At 36.2% G+C, this 26,418-nt stretch overlaps 1 protein-coding gene across 1 annotated transcript; it reads right to left on the bottom strand.

Moving 5' to 3' along the window:
- Positions 1 to 16,926: 16,926 nt before the first annotated feature.
- On the bottom strand, positions 16,927 to 22,999 carry LOC109209541 (monoacylglycerol lipase-like). Its single transcript, XM_019372833.1, has 7 exons — positions 22,136 to 22,999; positions 19,918 to 19,956; positions 19,753 to 19,823; positions 18,074 to 18,138; positions 17,886 to 17,975; positions 17,705 to 17,797; positions 16,927 to 17,577 (listed from the first exon to the last, which is right to left on the bottom strand). Exons 1-7 carry the CDS (start codon positions 22,756 to 22,758, stop codon positions 17,167 to 17,169), a joined length of 1,392 nt encoding a protein of 463 aa, XP_019228378.1. The 5' UTR covers positions 22,759 to 22,999; the 3' UTR covers positions 16,927 to 17,166.
- Between the last annotated feature and the right edge of the window lie 3,419 nt (positions 23,000 to 26,418).

The following is a 26,418-nucleotide window of genomic DNA, read 5'->3' as shown; positions in this document are numbered from 1 at the left end:
GGCATTGACATTCACTTGTTGTTCTTGTTATTGTTCATTCTGTATTGCCCAAGTGGCATGAGTTAATGTTGTTGAACTTCTTTTTGGTTGTGCTTCTTCTGTTATTCTTTTCAATGATGCCAAAAGGGAGAAGTTACATAGGTGTCAATAGGGGGAGGAACAGAAGCAAATTGATATGATGTGTTGTGCATGAAAGATAGCTCTACTTTGCAGGGGGGATGTTGCTGATAGCTCTGCTTCGCAGGCGGAATGTTGCTGATAACATGTTGATTATAGGTCAGATCCGCAGGGGAACATGTGAGGAATCTGGTTCTTAAGGGGAATGTCAATTTTGGGTTTGTCATCATCAAAAAAGGGGAAATTGATAAGTTATGATATCTTGTGTTTTAATGATTTGCCAAACAGCCTCGAGGAACCAGTTGTGATCAGTTCCTTAAGTTTGGTTCTCAATGGAAATATGGCTAAATCGTAGGGGGGAACAATGTGAAGATCTGGTTCTCAGGGGGAATATCAATTCTAAGTTTTTCATCATCAAAAAGGGGGAAATTGATAAGTTATACGTCTTTTGTTTTGATGATTTGACAAACTTCATGAGAGAACCAGATAAGGAACCTGATACAATTAGTTCTCTTGCGTTCAGAGTAACTAGTTAGATGTCTGGTTCAATTCTCAATAAAATCATATAAGGGAACAGTAGAGGGAACAGATATGGATCAGTTCCCATGATCGTCGTACAGTCAATTACAATTGTAAAAGCTGCTGCACTGTACCATCTGGCAGGCTGCAGCACTGTACCGTCTGGCAGCAGTACAATAGCACACATATAGCTTGCTAAGGCCAAACTAAAGGACACTTTATTACATCACCCTTGATGACATCACACACACTATTATTAACACGAGGCAAGGGATTTCATCTCCCTAACACTTGCAAATCAAAAGACAGTATTCTCTCAAGTGCTAGCCACCACCTCTCTCAAGAACAAAGCTGCTGCAAATTCAAGGACCAGATCCAAATATTGAAGATATCTTAAGTTCTTAGGTTTGTTGAGTCTTTGTTGTTTTGTTCTTTATTTATAATCCTACACTACTTTCAAGAAGTGTCTTTGTAGGACATATTCAAACTACTCTTTGGTTTAGTTTCTTGACTAGAGTTAGTCAAGTTTTGTTACTTTGTAAAAGAGTTATTGCAAAGGGCTTACAATAAAGTTATTTATAAGGGGTGAGGTATTAAGAGTTTAATTCCTAGATTGACTAGAGTTAGTCAAGGTTTGTTGCTTTGTAATAGAGTTATTACAAAGGGCTTACAATAGAGTTATTGTAAGGAGTGAGGGATTAAGAGTTTAATTCCTAGATTGCAATAGGTTGAAATCTGAAGTTTGCTCGGTTTAGTGGAGTTGAAATCCTACTAGGGTAGGTCGTGGTTTTTAATCCCTTGATCAGCAAGGAGTTTTCCACACAAATATCGCGTATCTTTATTTACTGTCTATTTACTGTGGGAACAGATAGAGAACCTGGTTCCCTGTACTGTTTGACTTTACAGTCTGTTGCTTACTGTGAGAACTAATAAAGAACCTAGTTCTCTATACAGTTTGGTGGACTCCTAGTTTCTATCACTTGGGCTATTTGTCGAGTCCACGTTGGTCCGTAACAAACCAATTCACCTTTGATTCCATCCTTTCCAAAAAAAGGAACTGGAAGACAGCAAAAATACTGCATGCAAAAAAAAAAAAAATATTAATGTCAAGAGTAAGATTTATGTTTTAAGTAAAAGTTTTAGTAGTAGTATATTAGAATTCCGTACACCACCAACAATATTATATACAATTCCAGTGTCTATATCAAGTTGGGTCAGGCACTCATCCATGGCTTTTGTAATTGGCTGGACGGAGAAAAATATATATTGTGTGCTAAATCCAAAAGTGTATTAAAGAAATATATTTAAAGCATATTTTAGTCAACTAATTGGCTTTTCTATTTTATTAACATAGGATCGAATCATGAGAGGTTTGTTTTACGTGGGTTAGGCTTGGAGTACCAATCAGCTTCTTCAAATTATCAACACTAATGACATTGACATAGTGTCAAAAAGAATACTACGTAGTATTAAAGTTCTTTTCACATCAAAAGAATGCTCGATACTTATTGCTCAACAATATTGGTTGTTAATTGGCAATTTGGTATCACTAGCCAATCATGATTAGGAACTACACTTTTGGAGGATAATATTTTTTATATTATCTAGCTCCTTTTTATTTTATTATTTTCTAAATTGACGCAAATACTTCCTTGATTTTAAATCGACGTTCTTCTTCTCTTCGTTTTGACATTTTCAATGACAAATCCTATTTTGAAATCTTATCCTCTTTTATGTGTTTTTTCAATGTAATCTATGGATAAATATTAATGTAATTTGGTCACTCATCTGGGGAATATAGAAATGCTGTATCAGAAGGAAAATATAGTCTTATTAGCACATATTTATTAAATTTTGTTACCGAAATATAGTATTACCTATGAAAATATAGATCAGTGTTATGTCGAGGAAGAGGCAAACCCAAAAATTAAATACAGAAGATAAATAACACCAAATTTTATTGTGGAAAACCCTTCAAATCGGAGGTAAAAACCACGGGATCACAAAGATCCAAAAAGCTCCAATGTAACAATAAGAGAGTCTCCAAATTTGCTACACAACAAGTGTCAAACACAAAGCAATAATAACAACAACAAATCAGTTGAGCAAAGAGGAGAAATCACAACAACGGAATTGTTGTTCGGGGTTCAAAATCGGTTGCTACAGGAATTCAAATTCGATCTCCACCATTTAAATCAAAGACCAAGTTGTTAGGAACACACAATCAAAATTTAACCCAATCCAACGGTTAACGAGTCGGAAAACGTGATTTGGAATTAGCTGGCCGGAACAAAATCTACAACAAAACAAACACTTATTCTTCTCTTCTCTCTTGATGAAAGCTCTCTCAGAAATCATTCTTATGTGCTAAAGTCTTTCAAAGACTTGTACCAATGAGCATAGAACAATTCTCCAAGGTTGTCCTGTTTATAGATAATGAGTGGTGCTTTCTCTTAAAGCCAAAACCAACCCTAAATAGGAATACAAAATTCAATTCCGAATAGTAATGGAAACCAAAAGAGAATCGGATTAGACAATCAGGCCTTTGGCTGGACAACATGGGCATGGGCCCAACAAACTCTCCCTCCAGCCAAGGGGCAAAATATGTCTTCAAGTAGAGGAACTATTGACAGGCTTTATGCCTGCTAATTTTCTACAAAATGCATGCTTATCTGCAGCCACCGCTTTTATCAACATATCCGAAGGATTTTCATCAGTGTGTATCTTCTCAACGTCAAATAATTTCTCTTCCACGGCCATTCTTATCCAATGATACTTTCTATTTATATGTTTGGTCTTAGAAGGAAAAGTGGAGTGCTTGGTGAGACAGATAAAACTCAGATTATCACAAAATAAGATGCACATTGGTTGCTCAAAGCCAAGATCATTAATAAACTCCTTCATCCATAATAGTTCTTTGGCACCTTCTGTGACAACAATATATCCGGCTTCTGTGGTGGATTGAGCTAATGCACTTCTGTAGTCTAGATTGTCAAGAAACAGCTCCCCCTACAAAAGTAATCGAATAACCGGAAGTGGATCTTGAATTATCAAGATTGCCTCCTAAATCAGAGTTTGAGTAACAAACAAGTTCAAGTTTGCCACTGCCAAAGCACAACTTCAAATCTGAAGTACCTTTTAGGTTAATATCCATTTTACTGCATCCCAATGTTCCTTTCCAGGATTAGAAAGGAATCTACTAACAATACCAACGGCATGTGCAATATCTGATCTAGTGCAAACCATAGCATACATCAGATACCAACAGCAAAAGAGTAAGGAATACGAGACATCTCATTTTTCTCTTCATCAGTAGATGGACTCTAACTAATACTCGGTTTAAAGTGTTTAGCAAGAGGAGTACTAACCACTTTTGCATCTGTCATATTGAACCTCTTGAGTACCTTCTCAATGTATTGCTTTGGGGAATAAAATAACTCCTTTCTATCTTTGTGTCGATGGATTTGAATGCCCAAGATTTTCTTTATTGGCCCCAAGTCCTTCATCGCAAACGATTTGCTCAACTACTTCTTAAGGACTACAATTTTGGACTTAATCTTGCGAACAATAAGCATATCATCCACATAAAGCAATAAGATAATAAAATCATCATCAGAGAACTTCTGAAAGAATACACAGTGGTCTGAAGAAGTTTTCTTGTACCCTTTGTTTTTCTATGACAGATTCAAACTTCAAATACCATTACCATGGAGCTTGTTTCAATCCATACAGGCTCTTCTTCAATTAGCAGATATAATTTTCTTTTTCCGTAGTTACAAAACCCTCAGGTTTCTCCATATAAATCTCCTCACCTAAATCACCATGAAGAAAAGCAGTCTTTACATCCATCTGCTCAACCTCTAAATCTAGACTCGCGGCTAAGCCTAGAACCACACGAATAGAAGACATCTTCACAGCAGGGGAGAAACTTTCATCAATGTCAACTCCCTTCTTCTGGCCAAAGCCTTTAACAACTAACATCGCCTTGTACCTACGCGCAGAGGTATGGTTATCTTGCTTTACTCTGAACATCCATTTATTTGATAAAGCTCTCTTACCTTTCAGCAATTTCACTAACTCATATGTGTCATTCTTGTGGAGTGACTTCATCTCATCTTCCATTGCTTCTATCCGCTGATCTTTGTGAGTATCTTGCATGGCTTCATCATAATTCTCAAGTTCTCCCATGTCAGTCAAAAGGACATACTCATCAAGAGGATTGTGATGACCCAAAAGGTCATCACTTGTTTTAGAAACAAATTCAGTGTTACGAGGCCTAAAAACCTCCTTTTTACCTCACCTCGACTTGCGTGCGTGTCCCGGACCTAAATCCGGAAAGCCTTCTATGTGAAAATATGAGAAATAGAATTTTTAGAGTTCAAATTTGATTATGGTTGACTTTGGTCAATTTTTAGCAAACGGAGCCGGATACGTGTTCCAACGATCCGGGAGGTCCGCAGTAGAATATGGGACTTGGGCGTATGCCCGGAAATAAATTCCGAGGTCCTAAGCCTTAGAAATTAATTTTTGAAAGAAATTATTTTGCTGAATTATCTAAGAAATGAAGAAAAGAATTAATGTTTGAAACCATTGGTATCGGGTCCGTATTTTGGTTCCGGATCCCGGTACAAACTTGTTATAGCATTTAAATGATAACTGTGAAATTTGGTGAAGAACGGAGTTTATTTGACGTGAGTTGGACTTCCGGTTGAAGAGTTATGAACTTTAAGTGTTCTTGATGAAAATGATGAGTTTTCAGGTTTAATTCATGGTTTTACATGTTATTTTGATGATGTGATCGCACAAGTAGGTCCATATGATGTTTTTGAGTTAGTATGCACATTTGGTTTGAAGTCCCGAGGGCTCGGGTGAGTTTCGGGTAGGTTCCGGGATGTTTTAGGCTTAAAAACATAGTTGTTGCAGGTTCAGAGAAGTTGCAGATCTCTGAACCCACCAGTGCGGTCCGCAATGATTTTGTGCTACCGCGGAGGGGCCTTTGCGGCCGCAAAGGATTTTGTGCGGACCGCGGTGGGGGCTTTGCGGCCGCACTCGATTTTGTGCGGTCCGCGGTGAGGAAGAATCCGCAGGTTCACTGGTCTGACTTCGGAAGCCTATATCTTTTGATCTACAAGGAATTTTGAGATGACTAAAAAACGAAAGTTGTAGTCCTTCGTGTCTAGTGTCAAGAAAGGTAAAGAAATAACAATTTGGACATTTGTAGAGATAGTTATGGCCAAAATACTAAAGCATGTCACTGCAGTCAACATTGTGAGCTCCGCGGCCGCACTCAATTTTGTGCGGTCCGCACAGAGGGTCTGAGATGGGTATATTTAAACGGTATTTTCAGTTATTTTTTATTTTTTAAAATCCCAAAAACATAAGAGGTGATTTTTCAAACAACCTTTCTTCTCCAAAACATTAGTAAGTGATTTCTAACTCCTTTTCTTTACTCCTTAACTTCTTTTTACAAGATTTCATCCTAGAATCTAGGGTTATCATGGTGAAATTGGGAATTTTGGGTAGAACCTAAGAATATTAATATTTGGGAATGTAGACCTCAAATTGAGGTCGGATTCCAAAACTAATTATATATCCGGGTGCGGGGGTGAATGGGTAATCGGGTTTTGGTCCGAATTTCGGGTTTGGACCAAGCGGGCCCGGGGTTGATTTTTGACTTTTTGGGAAAAATTTTAGAAAACTTATTTCCATGCATTAGAATTGATTCATTTAGCATTTATTGATATAATTAAGTAACTTGTGGCTAGATACGAGCGAGTTGGTGGTGGAATCAAGAGGTAAAGCGATAGTTGAGGCTTGAATTGTGTTCGTGGCATCGAGGTAAGTGTTTGGTCTAACCTTAGCTTGAGGGATTAGGAGTTGTGCCCTATTTGCTATGTGTTACTTGCTGAGTACGACATATAGGCATGGTGACGAGTATCTATATGTTGGTGTCAAGCATGCCCGTGAGTCTTATGTTATGATTAATGTGACTCCGTTTGTATTGTTCATGTTTAATGTGGTGGTTGCTATTGTTGAGCAAGGTTTGTGGAAAGAATATTGATATTTGTACATTGAAGAGTGTTGGCTCAAATTGTGAATCAAGTTGTGAAGTAAATGTAAAAATGAGAAGAGGATTATGGTATTGATCCCTTGCCAGGACGTTGTTGCTTTTAATGTTGTTCCCTTGCCGGGATGTTGTTGTTTTGATATTGTTCCCTTGCCGGGATTTTATTATGATTCATTTATTTCCTTGCCCTTATTGTTTGTGTTTGTTGTTTGGGTGAGGAAGAGTGTAAAGCACGAAGGGCGATGCCGTGCATTGTTTTGGTAAGAGAGTGTTAAAGCACGAAGGGTGATGCCGTATATGATTTTGTGAAGTAGAGTGTAAAGCGCGAAGGGTGATGCCGTGCCGCACGATGTACCATTTAGTGCCTTTATATGAGTGATTATGTGAGGTAAAAGAACGAAGGGTGATGCCGTGCCAATTATACTGATATTCATGGTGAGGACGAGAGTAAAAGCACGAAGGGTGATGCCGTGCACTTGTCCTTGATTTTCCTGATTTTACTGGTAATTGAGTTATGGTGTTCTTTACGCTTACTTACTGATTTCCTGTTGTTACTTGATTTATTTGTGATGTTATTGATTCCCTTGCCCAAATTGCTTTGTGATTTTTGCTTAGGTGAGGAATAGTGTAAAGCACGAAGGGTGATGCCGTGCATTGTTTTGGTGAGAGAGTGTTAAAGCACGAAGGGTGATGCCGTGCATTGTTTTGGTGAGAGAGTGTTAAAGCACAAAGGGTGATGCTGTGCACTTGTCTTTGATTTCCTGATTTTTATTGATAACTGAGTTATGGTTTCTCTACATTTAATTGTTGGATTTCTGCTGATACTTATTGTACGCTGCAGCATGATTCCCCTTCCTATCTTCAATTGAACTGTGGTGATCTGTATATTTTTTCGTTGTTCTTCTGTTATTATTCGATGTCCCCGTAGCATGTTTCCCCCTCCCATCCTTAGCTGTACATTTTTGCTTGTATTGTTCCGCTGTATATGATTTAACTGCACAGGTTTATTTTGGTAGTCTGGTCCTAGCCCCGCCACTACTTCGCCGAGGTTAGGCTAGGCACTTACCAGCACATGGGGTCGGTTGTGCTGATACTACAGTCTGCACTCTTTTGTGCAGATCCCAGTGCTGTAGATTTTCGACCGCAGTGAGATTGCTGCTTCTTGTTCATCAGGCGACCCAAGGCAGTCCTGCAGGCGTCCGCAGGCCTTGGCGTCTCCTTCTATCTATTATTCCTGTTTCCTTCTTGTATTTCCAGAGACAGTGTTGTATTATTTCTTTCAGACCTTTATTTGTAGTAATCTTAGATAGTCTGTGAAGTTGTGACACCAGTCTTGGGTATATTTGTTATGGAATGGCATTAGCAGTATTATTAAAACTTGGAATCCAAATCTTCCGCTTATTAAATTTTGTTGATTATTAACTGTTGGTTTATGACTGTTAACGGATTTAAAAATGGAAACGAGGTGAATAATTCAGTTGATTGGCTTGCCTAGCTTTCACTAGTAGGCGCCATCACGACTCCCGAGGGTGGGAAATTCGGGTCGTGACAAGGATAGCGCATGGATTTTTGCTTCTCCCTTGTAGATCTTCTAAGAGAGGTTTCAGGAGTATCCGAATTAGTTAACTAAGCAGGAATTGGTTGTTGATCAACCACAACTTCATTAACTGGAGCATCCATAACATCTATACCATGACGATCATTTTGATCTTGATCACTATCTTCATTATTCTCTTGGTTTCCTTCATGTGCAATAGGTGTCTTAGCAACAGAAACTGGATCAATATTAATTAAGCTCTCATTACTCTGATCTATCTTCTCAGCTTTGTCAATATCTTCAATAGTTTATTCTTCAAAGAATATTGCATCGCGACTTCTAATAAGTTTATTGTCCACTGGATCATAAAAACGATACCAAACTCATCTTGACCATAAACGATGAAGATGCACTGCTTAGTTATGACATCCAGTCTCGATCTCTCATCTTTAGGAACATGCACACAAGCTTTTCAACCAAAAACTCTCAGGTGATCATAAAAATATCTTCGGCAAACCAAACTCTATTTGGGACATCACCATCCAAAGCAACAGCATGAGACAAATTGATACATAAGAAACAATATTTAGTGTTTCCACCCAAAATGTATTTGGAAGTTTAGCCTCTGAAAGCAAACATCTAACTCTCTCAACTAGAGTTCTATTCATCCTCTCTGCTAAACCATTCAATTAAGGCGTCTTGGGCGGAGTTTTCTGATGACGAATTCCTTGTTCCTTGCAATAGTTATCAAAGGGACCATAATATTCACAACTATTGTCAGTACGAATACATTTTGATTTCTTCCTCGTATTTCTCTCAGTTAAGGCCTGAAATTTCCTAAACACGCCAAGCGTTTGATCTTTAGATTTAAAAGGATACGCCCAGAGCTTGCAAGAATGATCATCAATGAAGGTCACAAAGTAAAGTGCACCATTTTTTTTACTTACTTTAAAAGGATCACACAAATCAGAGTGTACTAGCCTAAATAATTCAGGATTTCTTGAAGGGGGATGGCTATGAAAGGAAACCTTTTTCTGTTTTCCAACTAAACAATAGATACACCTTTTCAGCTTTGCTTGTTTCATTCCAGAAAGCAAATTTTTCTTAGCCAAACACGTAATACCCCTCTCGCTTATATGACTCAATCTTTTGTGCCACAATTCTGATAAAGTGTCACTTTTCACCAGATTTATGGAGTCATTAACAATAAAGCCCCGTATCACATACAAATGAGAAGACTTAACTCCTCGAGCCACTACTAATGAGCCTTTGGTGAGCTTCTATTGGCCATTAAAGAGGGCATATGGTAACCTTCATAATCTAATCTTCCTGCGGAGATCAAATTGAAAGCAAATTCTGGAGCATGGTTGACATTTTGAAGAACTAACGTTGAACCATGATTAGTTTTCAAATAAATTGTGCCAACACTAAAGACCTTAACTTCACTGGCATTGCCCATCTTTAATACTCCAGAATCAACAGGAGTATAAGATGAGAAAAAGTCTTTTCTTGGTGTGACATGTGAGGGAGCTCCAGAATCTACTATCCAGCTCGTCTCATGGGATACCAAATTGATGATTTTTCATCACAAGCAAAACGAAGGTCATCTTGAACAGTAGCAGCAGCATTGTTCTCGTTATTTTCAAATTTCTTTCCTTCTTTAATGTGATATGTGAGGTAGCTCCAGAATCTGCTATCCAGCTCGTCTCATGGGATACCAAATTGATGACGTTTTCATCACAAGCAAAACGAAGGTCATCTCGAACAATAGTAGCAACAATGTTCTCGTTATTTTCAAATTTCTTTCCTTCTTTAATATCTTGCTTCAACTTGTGGCAGAACCTTTTGATATGCCCTTTCTTGCCACAATAGTTGCACTTAATATTATGGTATTTAAACATTGACTTACTTCTATTTTTACCTCTATTCCTCGAATCTCTCTACTTGTGAGGACGAACCTTGAGATTTTTTCCTTACTTCCTCGTTCAACACACTACTTTTGGCATATTTCATGGTCACCTTACTACCAGGAGGCGAATTTGTCAAAGAAACATGAAGTGTTTCCCAAGAATCTGACAGAGTATTAAGAAGCCAAAGTCCTTGTATCTCATCATCAAAATTAACTCCCATTCCAGACAGGTGATCAAGGATGCCCAGGAAATCATTTATGTGATCAAGGAAAGGACTGCCATCCTTGTATTTAAAGGCCATCAATTGCTTTAGTAGGAACAACTTGTTGTTCCCAGTTTTTGAAGCATAAAGAGTCTCTAGCTTTTCCCACTATGATCTCGCATATGTCTCATTCACGATATGGTTGCGAACATTAAGAGGCCCATAACAGTCAAAAAATATTTTATGGAGGCAAAGGAGTTCGAACCTAAGACCTCTCACATCAAACTTGAAGCTGTCAACCACTAGACTACTGAGCTATTTTGTTGCAAGTGGTGTCACTTTTAATGCTTTTATCTTGTATTTCTATTTTACTTATTATTTTATATATATAAATAGTAAAAAAATTCGACGAAGCGGTGTCCCGTGACACCGCTTGGGTCCAGGTAAATCCGCCCTTGCTTCAACCCATTGTCGTATATATTCACATACTTGTTGGTGCTCGAAATTCAAATCTTCATTAGATATAGTCTCAGGTTTATGAGTTGCAAACCCCATATGGCTACATTGTGGATGCTACTAAATGAGAAGGATCCTCAATTTATAGAAGTCCAAACTTTTTCCTACAAGAAAAGTGACTCGTCAAATATGGGAGATTTATAATTTCCTTCTAAAAAAAAAGAAAACTCAATTATGATAAATATGTTGTCCTTTTCTTCAAAAGATAGAAAAATCAAATATAGTAAAAAAATCAGGACAAACAATTAACAATCAGTACACCCAGAAAGGGCTCGATATAAATTTAAGTACGGCTAATAAGATATATATAGTATGGGTTACACCAAAGGATACCTTTTGGACTAATCAGCAAAAGACGCTTGGAAAACGTTTATTTACCGGTGGATGCTACGTGTTGGAATATGATTAGATCATTACTGTCAAAATGTATTAATTATTTATCACGTTGTTTTCAACTCAACTTTTGGAATTAATTAGCTTAATGAACCCATATCTCCTGGCATTTTTTTTTCCTATCTCCTGGCCTACGTACTGGATGGACTAAATATTTGTCCCTCCTACTTTCTTGTTGTATAGCCAAATCTTTGCTTCGTATATAAAAAAAACTTTTAACGGAAAACACTTTTTAACTAATCAATTACCGCATAATTTAGAATGAGGGAAAGACTATACAGAGTACAGATTAAACAGTACTCTCTCCGATCCACTTTATTTTATTTTTTTTTTGGACTGTTTTTACACTTATTAAGGAATTCACATTTTAGCCTTCATTAACAATGTAATTGACCATATTAACCTTAATTTGTTCATTGAAAATATAACAAATACGCTTAGGCTCTTTACTCGAAGGCCAACTTTGATAAAGGAAGTTAATTCTTTCTGATATTTGATTTGATATGTGAAAAAATCAAATGTTGTAGACCACGAAAAGAAATGCTAAAAAATTTAATTAAAGTGGACCGGAGAGAGTAGTAGCCTAGTAGGAAAATGAAATTTGTGTCGATCTCAATCTCTTTAATCGGATGGTAATGAGCCCAGGGCATATCTAGGTTACGGAATATGAGTTCATGTGGGATTTAAACGTTCCGGCAGTTTATAAGAGCCGTTATACGCAAAAATAACCACCACAAAAGCCTTATTTTTTATGTAATGACCGAATCAACCTGGTCCATGTACATTCCTACTTAAAAGAAAAAAGACTTAGTATTTGTACTGGCCAGAGGTAACAAACATTCGATGCAAAATAGGTACACATAAACCAGAACAACAATTATAAAAGAAAGAAAAGAAGAAAAAAAAAATAGAACGACAAATCTAAGGAAAGTATGAGAGATCCGATCTCTGTAGTATGTCCTGGAAGGCACTATTCATGACATCAAAGCCGACCACATGAATTTCATCTAATTGTTGACATCCCCTAGTGCAAGTGGTCCATATTCTTGTCTTTTATCATAGACGTTCCTTTCATATATTTCCTTAAATTTTAAACCATTTAGTGGAACTCTCTCTCACTCCAAACATCAGAAAAGAGGAAAAAAAAATAGGAGAACATAAAAGTGCAATTATTGAGCACTGGATTTATTTGCAAATTGCAATAGTGTATCTTGGATACGCTTGCTAAGTTTAATGAGTACTACTTACAAAAAAGTAAAATCTCTGTTCTATCACTAACAAAAAGAAATACTTTTAACTTATAGTAGAGCTGTTAAAACGGGCCAACCCACCCGGTCTAACCCAAACTTCGTAGGCTTTTAAATTTGGTGGGCTAGGACGGGCTGACCCGCCATATGAATGAGCCTTAAATTGGCTAGCTCAACCCAGTCCTAAGAGGGCCGTGGGCTGGGGCGGGCCGGCCCTTCAACTCTTTTTAGAAAAAAAATTTCTTTAAATCCTTAAATATTTTGGGACATAAAAATTACTACTCCCTCCGGTCCAAAATAAGTGATTTTTTGGCCTTTTTCATGTGGTCCAAAATAAGTGATTTTTTCAGATTTCAAGAATGAATTAATTACTTTTTTCCTATATTGCCCTTGGAGTAAATAATATTGGAGTATGCGTTAGGAGTGTTTATGTGAAGAGATAGTAAAGGTTAATATAGTCAATTGCAATGCTAATTAATGTTAAAAGGTGAGTTTCTTAATATGTGTGAAAACAACCAAAAAATCACTTATTTTGGACCGGAGGGAGTACTAGTTAAGTATATACAATCCTTCTTCGCAACTACTTTCTCTCCGTCATCAATTGTTCGCGCTCTTATACTCGACAGTAATTGTCCTGATTTTCTTATCATATTTGATTTTCCTATCTCATGAAGTTTCCTATCTCTTGAAGGAAAGGACAATATATTTACCATAATTGAGTTTTTCTTTTCTTGTAAGGAAATTATTAATCTCTCATATTTGGCTAGTCCTTTTTCCTGGAGGAAAAAGTTTGAACTTCTATATATTAAGGATCCTTCCTTCTCATTTAGTAGCATCCACAATGTAGCCATATGAGGTTTGAAAGTCTTATTTAGGGGAGAGTTTCGGGACAGTGTTAGTCTGCCACTTGTGTTTGCCTCTTCGTTAGGTTTTTCTCTCGATATTTTATACTCTCTTTTATATAATAGATTGCTCATTTCCACCCATGGATGTATGTCAAATTGACCGAACCACGTTAAATGTTTGTATCTCTTTTGGTAGATGTCTCTTTTATTGTCTGGTTTATCATCATTGAAAGTTTGCTTTACTAGCTTCCGCATGACACTTAATTATTTCGATCCTAACACATACAAACTGTTGAGGGATCACTACATCCTGTTTACTACTAAAAAATCTAGTTTTAGCGATGGACAAATTCCGTAGCTAAACAGAAAAAGTCGTCGCTATTCTCATTTAGCGATGAATTTGCGACATATTATCAAAAAATTCTGCTAGCTACGAGCGATTAGCGACAGATTAGCGATGACGTTCATAGCTAATTCCAGATTTTTTTTTTAGTGGTTGGAGGAAGATTTGCAATATTCTTTTCACATGTAATTTCAACTCACATAATTTTAAAGTAGGATGAGATCTTTTTTTTAACAAATACTACACTTGAGTTTAGCCAATAAGGCCGAGAAAGGTATGGATGAGATCTACACCTTGGCTTTCGATAAACATACACCAGTGTAATAGGGCTGGCCCATGGATAATATTTTTAGAACTTTTTTTTTTTTAAGAATTAACTCAATTAGTCGTCTACCTAATCTTTTAAATTGAAAATAGTGTGGATATATATATATATATATATATATATATATATATATATATATATATATATGTATAATCTATGTATATTCGCTAAAAAATTTAAACATTGAATCTTGTCAGTTATTTGTATAACAAACTATTACATTTTATTTTAATTTACATGACATCCTTTTTGTTTATAGATGTCCGGAAATGACATCGTTTTCTTGAGATGTCCGAAAATATTTGACATTGTTTAACTAATAATATGTTTTCTATTCCTTTTTTAAGTTTCTAGAACCCTGAGTATATTTACTTTAACTAATTAACTAAGCTTTGAAGTTTTGTATTCCCTAATTTCAGTATAGGTCAAAATCTGAACAGAAGAATCTTACTTAAGGAAGGACGACCAAGAGTCAACCAAGCCGAGGTCACGTATAGGAAGCAATACACCAACGAGTGATTCAGCTACGGTCGAGGTCGAGCACTCAGTTCGGCCTGAATGGCTAGTTCAACACTTAGACATTTTAGAGGAATATTCCACAAAGAACTTAGGTACTCCGGTTAAGGACTGTTAGGTAAAGAAAGTGTTTTTTTATTAGTATCATGGGAGAGAGTAACTAGGGGGGGGGGGGTTTAGAAAGAACTCACACACAGATAGACATATCTCTGAAGATATCTTCATCTTAGGCTCCTCACCAAGAAGAAAGGACAAAAAACGCTTAGAACCTCGGTATTCATCATTAANATCACTACTCAGCCAATGTTAAAAATATAAAAAGCTTAAGTCTATAGCTCTAGCAATATAATTCTGCTCAGTTCATTCAATTCCTCTTGTTGTTGCTACTGTTCTTATAAGCACCAACTTAATAGCATTCTAATTTTCAGAAGCCGAGTCATAAGGATTTAGTACAATTTTATGCTAACTAATAAGGGTAAATTGGTGATTAACTCGGGCTGTTATCGCTTTAAAGAAACACGGGACCTTAAAGCACTGATGGTCCTGGTTTATTTAATTTTAAAACTATTTACAAAGAAATTACTCACTAAAAGAACTCATAATATGTACATGATATCGCCGTTTATGTTGAAATCACCATATTTTTCATGGCTAGATAACTTTCTTTAAAAGAGAAGTGAAGGAAGTAGTGGTACTCATGGTGGAGGAACCATGGCACGTGGGTTATTGTTTTAAGAAGGTTTGGTGGGTGGGTTTAAAGAAGGGAGGAGGGGTTTTCTTTAATTTTAATATTAATTTTTTGCTTATTTTATTTTATTTTTTTGCTTATGAAATTAAAATTTTGTTAAATAATATTATTTTGGTATAAAATCTGATGTGGATGCTGATTTGTCATCCACGTCAAGCAAGTGAGCATCACACGATTTCGGAGTTGTTTAAAAGTCTTGTTTTGATTAAGTTGAAGTGTCTGGATGAAACTTTATGGAGTGTAGGGACCGGGATGACAAACCGGAACAAGTACAAGTGTCTCCTAGGCTATTCTGCCATTTAAGAACTATTGAAATCTATTATATGTACTCACTCCGTTTTAATTTACATAACTTATTTCCTTTTTAGTTCGCTAAAAAGAATCACCTCTTTCCAAGTTAGAAAATGATTTAGCTTAAGCTTCTGATTTTATGCTCAGAAGAATTATAGCCACATAATAGCTTGTTTAGGATAACAAATTTTTAAAGTATACATTTCTTTTTTAAACTCAATACCTAGTCAAATATGTTCAAATGAATTAAAACGGGGGAGTATCAAACTAGTAACACAACATAAGTACTATTCCCTCCGGTCCCAAATAAGTGATTTTTTGGCCTTTTTCATGTGGTCCAAAATAAGTGATTTTTTCAGATTTCAAGAATGAATTAATTATTTTTTTCTTACATTGTCCTTGGAGTAAATTGTGTTGGAATATGTGTTAGGAGTGTTTATGTGAGATAGTAAAGGTTAATATGGTCAATTCCATTGTTAATTAATGCTAAAAGGTGAATTTCTTAATCTGTGTGAAAACATCCAAAAAATCACTTATTTTGGACCGGAGGGAGTATAATTTTTGAAAAAAGTAGTATTTCAATTAAGTTAAAAAATGATATTTGAAATTTAAAATTATGTTTGGACTTTGGACAAGCATTTCAGTTTAAAAGATGTTGTAATTTTGTGAGTAGGAAAAAAAGTTTTTCTAAAAATTTGAAAAAGTGATCAAAACCACTTTTTGGTTTTTGAAAAATTTCAAAAAACTTATAAAATTTCATGGACAAACACGTTTTTGAATTTTAAGAAGAAAAATTTACTTATGGACAAATGGGGCCTTACTACTTACAAATTAGAACAAAAAAACAAGAAGTCATGGCATATAAAATTATGCTTTTCTTAAGCCAGAACATTATTTTATTGAATACTTTAAAAGTTACTCCTAAACTAACCGGAAGTAAACTACGGACACCATGGCCTTAGGCCAGTTTACTTGCTCCATGGCCTTTAATTTTCTTTCTCCTTCAGAAGTAATAAAAGATATGAATTAGTCACTATTACACAGCCTGGAGTCTTCTTAATATATATTTCCCAAACAGAATAAGGAACACTATCACAATCACATAGTTTTATTTCTCTTTACACAGCTGTCTTGGTGTTAAGATAACATAAAATAGTACGTAGAAATTACTAAAGACAGGTCAAGAAACAAAAGAAAACCTTTTGGATGGTTGTTTTACTTTGACAGTCAGTTATTCACCAATTGTGTTTATCTGAGGTAATTTAATAAACTACTTTTTACCTTTCACAAAAACGGTTACACCAAACAAAACGGAGCAAAATGATTTCTCAATCACAAAAGTCAATCCTGGAAACAGAAATGAACAGTAGATAGCAAAACGCATTCCCTTAAAGAGTATTCCTTTCCAAGAAAATTGACAAAATGAGTATAGATTAGTTTACATAACATCTAAGAATGCAGGGCTTCAACCAAGTTTTAATGTGCTTAAAACTAATTGATCAAAGTTCAATTCTCTTCCTCTCTCCACTTCTAATCTCTTCGGATTCTGCAATTCCCCCGCTATCTCTTCTGATTGAACCGTTATAATCCTTAACAATTCAGCAATCTTTGGTTCAACCAGTCAATTACGTCCTTCATTATTTCTTCTCTTTCCGGCTCGAAAAGCAGGTCATGCAGCAACCCTTGATACAGTTTGATACTTTTATCAGTTGAAGAAGCCTCTTCGTAGAGTTTCTTAGAGCCTTCTGGGTCAGTGACCGCATCATCAGAGCCATGAAGAACTAGGAATGGTACTGTCAACTTGCTCAGATTCTGTTGCAAGTAGGCAGTTATCCGAAGTATCTCATAACCTGTTCGTACCCTAATGGATCCAGTGAATACTAGTGGATCCGAATACTTGGCCAGTAATGCTGCCGGATCCCTAGATACTACGGCACCCCTTTTGTTTGCTGCACTGAACTGGTATCTTGGCATTAGGAATGAGACAATTGGAGCAAGTACCTATAAATTAAGAATCAGAACTCCATAACCGTTAAGGCTCCACAAAAAAAATCACATCTACGTTAATTCATGCTCAATGAAAAAAAGGGGACAAACAGAGGAGTTTGATACTGAAACGAACACTTACTGTGAAAATTGGATGAGCTGGTTGAACTCCTACAGCAGGTGAAGTTAATACAACACCAGCAATTCTAGACTCTACCTTTGGATCAAGTGCTGCCTACAAGTATCAATGAAGGACAGAGTCAGCAACAGTTTTCATTACATATTCAACAGATATTGAGCAGAAAACTATCAGTCTCATTTACCTTAAGTACTATGGCTGCACCAGTCGAATGTCCAAAGCAAAAACACGGAAGTCCAGGATTTTCCGCTAAAACCTTCGAGAGAAAGTGTTTCTGCACCAAGTGGAAGAAAGATTGTAAATAAGATAAACTCAAATGTTTCACATTTTTCAGCTTTTTTACGCTACGCATGAAAAATAAAATAATTATACCATGTCATTGACAGCATCATCAAGAGAAGGAACATATGCATGCAGTCCATCACTTCCACCATGACCTGCGGGAGGAAGAAGCTTGAAGATTTAGAAAGCACATTCCCAAAGGATTCAGAGTCACCCTTAATTGGTACAGAACTATTTATACACTACCAAATATATTCAAGTGAAAAATTAAACATACACAGTTAATAAGCAATAAATAGCAGAAAAGGCCAAGGCAGGGTGACTCAGACAAATTCAAGGTTTCAAGACAACAGTTGAGTCGGACTGAATATTACTTTCTGAGACATGGCCCCTGTTAATGTGCGAAAATATATTAGGATTTTCTTTACAATAAAATGTCTTTAAAATGGAGTTGTAAGCACCTTCTCCTCCCTCCATTACCCCTTCATGCACAGAGGCAGATGCAAAGATTCAATTTAATAGCTTACTTATGAGATGGAGCTTCATATGTTACTTTTTCGCACCAAAGGCACCCTGATTGGACGAAATCCAACCCCTGCAACATGCGACATAGATGCATAGTTGAAGACTGACTTCTCAACCACAATAACAGCAACTATACAATAAATTTTCTTCCTCCTCTATAGATCATCAACAGATGAATATCAGAATTTTAAAGCGTGAGAAAGGGAAGAAAATGACATTCAGGTTTAAAATCGATAGATGAACCACCAAAAATTTAGGTCATATATCTTCGTGAAGAGATTAAAAAAAAAAAACTGTACATTAAGTAGTGTGGTATTTTATGATTTACTCTCACACAACCAGATATCCATGTATTTTCTCGTCTCTGTTATGTGAAGAACCAATGAGTTCGTAATAATTGCATAAGTGTGCAGTCGAACAGTTCATAGCCAGCCAGCTGATGGATGACTGCTAAAGATAATTCTCGGATCTGAAGCTTTTATTAGATAAAAAGTGGAGCATCATCGGATTATTTTCCTTTAACCTAACACCTTACCCCCAACCCACACTCCAAAGCGAGGAAGTAGCACATTTTCATTTCCTTTTTTCTGCTTTATTTGCTCCTTCTTTAATACTACAATCAAAGAAGCTTAAAGGAGAAAGCAAAGAAATTCTTTAGGTTTCTGGCAATTGGTACATCACATTATAACAAGATCCGATCCTAGCGAAAGATATGAAAGTATAAGATGTCTTGATATCTTTCCATTGGAAAGAACGGATCAGATTGAAGAGCAAGCGTGGGAGAAAATAATGTAAATTTTAGAGCATTCTATTATTACAGGGAAGTATGACTGGAATAATCAATACACAGCAAAACTAACACAGATCTCATTCAGTAAAGATTTTTAGCGTTTGAAGGTTGTCAGAGTACTCACTCGTAATTAAAGAGCGGACAAAATCTTAAGGGATTGAACATCCATAAAGACTAGGATTCGGATAAATTGAGATGAAAACAAAACAAGATAAAGAAAAAAGAGAACCAGATTTCTGGCAGGGATCGAAACTAGACTAAGCACAAAACCACTGTTCCTAAAATAGAGGAAAGAGTGAGGAATTGAAAGATAAGCCTCTGTACTGCTATAGTTCAGTCAACATACATAATGAAAGAAACAGGAGAACAGAACAAAAAAAAAAACACCGCTTTGAGATAGAGGACGCCAATCAACTATACTTTGAGAGTCAATTTTCGCAAGCACAGAACTTACCAACCCAGTCCATTCCATAAACTTTATAGCCATTTGCATTTAGCTTCTTGGCAAAATCATTATACCGGCCGCTGTTGCAAAACGGAGAATGCAGAGTCTTTAAGATATAATGAACATTTGAATCGAAAGTAAAAATCACGAGAGCCTTGCAAGACAAATGTAAACCTGTGTTCATTGAGGCCATGCAACAAGAAAACCAAACCCCTGCACCAAGACAAATAACATCATAAAACTTTATTTCAACAGAAAACTTGAGTGGAGCAAATATGTAGTATGTATTTACACAAGTACCCATAGTAAGATTGGTCTTACATGTGTAAGAAATGTTGACAGTATCTATAACTAACAAAAGACATCTCCAAAGGATCAAAAAGGTGGAAAAAGGACTGTCAAGTGTCAACTACAAATTATCCGCTCATTCGTCTCAGATATTAATCTCAGAAATAGAAGGAACACAATGTAATTTACAGCATACCAAACGCAAGAGAAGGTGAATTAAGCAATTACGCCATTTTGTTTTATTTTACGTGCTTTTAATGACATTCTGTTATAACCACAAATATGTGATGACATATTTAAGTCTACAAGTTCTAAAGTTTTTCTTATTTTCTTAAATTTCATGTTCAGTCAAACGCAAATGACGCAGAGGTTTACTATATTGGGAACGGACAATAGTTTAATGCACTCAGTTTCCTATTATCACCCTTAATTACCTTAAATCAGAACGGGATTAGCATTCATGTTTGTTTCCAACACTCCAACAGCGAAAACCAAGAGCATAAATACTAGTCACCGGAAGTCTCTTTAGTTCATTTTCTTAACAAAGGCATCTAGTTACATTGTGAGCCAATTGGACTTGTGTGATATTTTGAAAAGAGCTGCCACGTTATGGCATGTTATGCAAAGAAAAAGCTGGAGCTCCCATTATGCCCATGGCTACCAGCCTACCACACAGAGAATAATCAGAAAATACCATCATTTGTGACTTGGGTGTTGGAATTCTTGGGAAGCGGTCCACTCTAGGGACCAACTCTCATTATTTGCAAGAAGCTGCAATATTCTTTTTAAGCACTTATAACGGACCCATCACATATCACTTTCATCCAAAATTAAAAAGAATGTCTAGTAAAAATGTAGTCAAAGAAAAAATTCAAAAGGAAATAGTCATTCAGTTACTAGGAATATTATTTTCAAAACATTAAGGATCTGTTAAAAACAGGAGCTTTTTTAGCTCAAATATTTTAAAAAAATGTGGAGAAAGCAAAAAAGAAAATACACCATATATTAAGGCGATAAAAGTAAACCATTCAATTTTGCATTCAGAATAATTGCAGGCACCGCACAAACGGAATAATGGTTAATATCAACTTAGCGAATCAAGACAAAAGAAATACCCTTGCCATTATTACACGTTACTGTGCAGTCACACTCAGAACACGATAAAAACAAGAAGAATAATTCTCTGAAAAACACTCTAAGCTCTGCTGTATGGTGGAAATTTAAGCAGAACAAAATTCCATTCTAGTAATTAAATATCACAATACAAAAAATCTGCATTCCCTAAGCATCAGCAGAAATTGCCATGCAACTCATTTTTCAAAGTTATCAGTCCACTAGTTTGTAATCCTGTCCAACAGTAAAGTGGAAAGCAAGAAGCTCACAACAAGAAGACATTGCATGGCAAAAATGGAAACACAAAAAGAAATTAATTTAAGCAATAATTGCACTTTAGGTCCCTCCGTTATTAGTAAATTCTAATTTTAATCCTTCCAATATATGACAAATGGCATATTCGACCTTCAACTTATTAAAATTATGTATTTTTATCCCTTTATCTAGGAAATATGTTATATTCCGATAACTTGTAGAATTATATTACTCTCAAGTATGAATAAAGTACAAACTTAACATAACCACATGTGCAATCACACGATGTCATGGTATATAATTCATTAAATTTGTTAATATTCTTAAAAAGGGGATTAAAAATAGACATTTCAATTAGATGAAGATTAAATGTACTTGATAGTGATATCACAAGGAGTAAAGTTAGAATTTTTAGATATTTAAAGGACTAAAAGTGAAAATTTCTCTTTATTCAAACATCCTAGGACCTTCCAGAAACACCAAGAAAGGCTCCTTTTGAATTTTGAATAATACAGTCATTACATTAATCTTGACTCTGAGAAAAATAATGATTACAGGTAATCAATCCCAAAAAGTAATGGCTTTGCATTTCGACTATCAATTGCGTAATTTTTCGATTAGAATTTTAAAATACACACACTACTAATATAATAAATCACGTTTTCTCATTTTAATAAGTAATTTAAAAGTTAAAATAAGGGCTTTCGTTTTGGAATAGGAGTAATCAATTAATTACCTGAGTTTGAAGGAAACAGGTGTCCATGATTGCGTGAACATGGTGTCTCCTCTGGACGTAACAAAGAGCGAAAATTCCCTCAGCGTCTCTTTATCATCATCCTGAAGCACTCTCCTTATCGCCAGCGATCGTCTCGCCGCCACCTCCTGCTCTACCACGCTCTTCCGCGGCACCATTTTCGACGGCACTCGAACCACCGGACCCTTCCTTTCCAATGCCGCCGATTTTTCCTCCTTCCCGGCCTTCTCCTGTGACCCCGACGCCGCCGGCGACGTCATCCTCCTCCGTCCACGAAATGGCAACAACAATTGAAGCACGAAAGCATTTATCAAAAGGAACAAACTTCTCAATACGCGCAACGAAAATAGTGCGCTGATTCTCCCGCTTGCACCTGACGTCAATATTAACGACGCTTCGTTTGCTTTCGCTATTTCGACCGCCATTGTTGTTGATGTCGTCCTTCTTCTTATCCCAAACGTCGTCAACGATTTCAACTCGGATAAATATTTGTGAAAATTCCCAAAATTAATTAATCTCAAATTTCGTTTTGTGTTAATATATCGTCCGAAATGTGATTCAATTCGTGGAGGTATGCACAACTTATGACTTGTCAAGCAAATCATATACTGGAAAAATTGGATGAACAAAATTTCGAATTTGTTGCTAGCAAAAATTTAGATAAGATTTTGGTTATTCTGGAAAGCAAAGTTGAATACGGAAATCTTAATAATATTTAAAGAAAGTTAGATAAGGAAATGGGGAGAGAGTTTGAGAAGAGAAGAATTTGGAAGGCTGAAGGGGGGGGATGCGTAAAGGTTTTTTCCTTCGGTCTCGGCAAACGTTAGCAGCCACCACCCTCCTCTTAAGCTTCCGGAAAGTTATGAATAAATGAAGGCCCAGAAAATTACGGTACAGACTAGCGGTCAATGATCTACCACGTGTCACCTAAGCACATGTTTTCTTATGCGGCGATATGATTTTTTTTTCGTTTGTTTTTTTCTCCCTTATTAAGTAAACTTTTTTTGACAAAGTCAGAACAGTAAAATTGATCATGACGCGTGCCATTTACCGATTACGATGTTTCACCTGAAAGAGATAGTGACTTGGAGCACCGGTCACTTGGTTTCTATAGTGTTGTCAATTTTGACTTGGAGCACCGGTTCATTGGAATATGATCAATTTATTTGGTCACGGCCTCACGGGAAAACTTCGAATGGTCAGTATTAGTTTCAGTTGAATTAATCTTTTTGGTCGGGTCAAAATTAACTGACTCATCCATTTGCCACATTAAACTGTTACTTTTAATATAACTCGATCCTAAACTTGAACAGAAAAGTGTATTGAGTTTGGTGATTACAAATATGCTAAGATTTTAATTGAAAAGGATAGGTGATTGCTAACTTCTTAAACTATAGTAATTGTTTTATAGACTCATATTATAATAAAACACTTGCATTAGGTTGTATTGGGTTCATTAATTGGTTTCTTTCCATAAATAAAGGTTCTGTATTTTCTTGCAAACAAAGTAATCATATCTACTGTTTTTAGGTATCCATGTAGGAGTGGATTTATTTCAACATAGGTAATTTTTCTTTTCTTGCAAGTTAATTTGCTGAAACTTTATTTTAATAATAACCCTAACGGACCAATAGTTTCCGTTTCGATTGCAGTAGCTCCACATCCAAAAGTAATCATTAGGCTTAAGGAACACCAAGTGGAAAAAAAGGCCCAGGGTCTTATTGGAGCATATGCATTTATACCCGTTTTTTGGGTCACGTTTTAACGTATACCCGCTTTGCAAAAAAATTACAAGCGTACTCATTTTTCTCGTAACTTCAGGCATACGGGCCTGAAGTAGCAAAGGCAATCACGCAAACTTCAACATTCTAATAGATGGGCCTGAAGTAGCAAAATTTGCTGAACCAAGTGTTGGCTGAAGTTTTTGTTTGTAATTGTTGAACTTAAGCATTGTACTAGCTGAAGTTTTGTTCTCTATTTGGTGAACTTCGGCATGTTTTAGCTGAAGTTTTGTTCTATATTTGCTGAACTTCAGCATGTTTTAGCTGAAGCTTTGTTATGTTTGTGATGAACTTCAAGGCTGAAGTTTGTTTTGTATTTGCTGAACTTCAGCATTCTAGAGCTGAAATTTTTGTTTATATTTGCTGAACTTCAGCATTCTTAGAGCTGAAGTTCTAAAACAACAATGACAAGTTGTCATTAAGATCCAGTTGCTATAATGAAATTATCAGGAAATTAAACATTAAGAAGAACCGTCTTTAATTCTTTTTTTAGGGAATGAAATTTCAGATGTACTTAACGCCAAAATTCATACCTTAGTGCTAAATCACTGTGTATTTCATATTCAATCAATAATACTTACACAGAGTCTCATGTGTTTGAGAGAGAAAAGAAGAAGAAGAAGAGGAAAAGAAAGGAGGAAGAAAGGAGCGCACATGTAGCAGGAAGAAGGAGGCGCATGAAGTTGTAAAAATTAGGGTATAAGTTAAATAATTTTAAAAATATAAGTATAGGTTAAATGAGGAAACCTAATAGGGTGCCCGTGCAATTTTTACTGTCTTATTGTGGATTATGGATCGTCAGTATCCTCGAGTCTAAAGCCCAAAGGAGTGGATACAACACGTAATCCAAAACAACTTGCAGAGACCAAAGCCCAAAGGAGTGCTTTACGGCTTTGATGAAAAGTTTGGAAATTAACATGCAGCAAAATACAAGTTCAACATATCTATCTTCCTTTTCATTCTTCTTATCTCATTTTTGTTAGCTTAAATTACTACTCATCTCTCCATGAGAGGATGTACTTATTTTTGGATAAAGGATCAAAATTTTCTTCAAACACGTATCTTAGCTGGTTCCTGCACTGTAATTTAACAATAGGTACAACTTAAAAACACTGTTGAGCCGCAATAAACCCTTAAATCAAATAGACTATCTTAGCTTTATTGCAGGAGAAAATTAGGGCTTGCAAAAATCAAATGCTTCCCTGCCAATTTCTTCCGCATCTATCTTCAACTATTTAAAAGTACTAAAATTTTATCATTCAATCCCGATCAAGTAGGAAAGAATCCTCACTTCATTCCACATGTGTAAACTAGATTAGTCGCACTTAAAAGCCGATTACTCTATTGTAATCTAACCTCCTTGTTTCTAAAAAAATAAAACACAAAATCTAAATAGCCGTGTGAAGCAGTTGCTTAGACCTACTCCATTTATGTGTAACTTTGCCAAAAACATCATAGAACTCGATCTCTACATGAGTTGGTGTCACTTGGACAGACATGAAACTGTTAGGACCAAAAAAGCAGGTGTCATGCGGAAGCTAGCAAAGCAAACCTTGAACGACGACAAATCATACAACAAATAGAAATCTACCAAAAGAGACACAAACATTTAACGTGGTTCGGTCAACTGACCTACGTCCACAATGGAGATGAACAATCCACTATAATAAAAAGAGAGTACAAAATATCGAGAGAACAACCTCACGAAGAGGCAAACACAAGTGACACACTAACACTTGTCCCGTAAAGTTCTCCCCCTAGACACGACTCTCAAGCCCCCTATGGCTACATTGTGGATGCTACTGAATGTGAAGGAAGGATCCTCAATTTATAGAAGTCCAAACCTTTTCCTACAAGAAAAAGGACTAGCCAAATATAGGAGAATTATAATTTTCTTCTACAAAAAGGAAAATCCCAATTAAGGTAATTATATTGCCCTTTTCCTTCAAGAGATAGGAAAACCAAATATGGTAAGAAAATTATGGCAAACACCTAACAATTCTCCCCCTTGGCCTGAATTTTCTAACAAAATAAACTTGATCCACCTTCTTCACATAGCCTTCAACAGGTCGCATCTCCAAATCTCCGCCACAAAGTTTGTCTCAACGCGCGTAGCACACCGGTCAAATTTCTCAAACAAAAATCACGATTATCGTCAAATATGTCGCAGCTAGAACTGAACCCGCCAAGATGAACCTGTCTTGAACCTCGCTCGAAGCTGGCTCTGATACCACTTGTTATGTTGAGGAAGAGGCAAACCCGAATACATTTTGGGCGGAAGCACTTAACACTGTTGCCTATGTTATCAATTTGTCTCCTGCTGTTGCTTTGGATGGTGATGTCCCAGACAAAGTTTGGTTTGCCAAAGATGTTTCTTATGATCACCTGAGAGTTTTTGGGTGTAAAGCTTGTGTGCATATTCCTAAAGATGAGAGATCGAAACTGGATGTCAAAACTAAGCAGTGCATATTTATCGGTTGTGGT

This window comes from Nicotiana attenuata, unplaced genomic scaffold (genome assembly GCF_001879085.1).
Source record: "Nicotiana attenuata strain UT unplaced genomic scaffold, NIATTr2, whole genome shotgun sequence".
In the NCBI taxonomy this organism is placed as follows: domain Eukaryota; kingdom Viridiplantae; phylum Streptophyta; class Magnoliopsida; order Solanales; family Solanaceae; genus Nicotiana; species Nicotiana attenuata.
Note: the sequence above shows the minus strand (reverse complement) of the source record. Positions and strands in the feature narration are given on the sequence as shown.

Excerpts from the sequence above, each read along its gene's own strand:
- LOC109209541 (XM_019372833.1), bottom strand. The coding sequence starts at position 22,758 with ATGATTTGCTTGACAAGTCATAAGTTGTGCATACCTCCACGAATTGAA. Across the intron at positions 19,957-22,135 it reads CCTGTTTCCTTCAAACTCAG|GGGTTTGGTTTTCTTGTTGC; the intron begins GTAATTAATTGA and ends GTCTTGGTGCAG. Across the intron at positions 18,139-19,752 it reads TTATGGAATGGACTGGGTTG|GTCATGGTGGAAGTGATGGA; the intron begins GTAAGTTCTGTG and ends TTCCTCCCGCAG.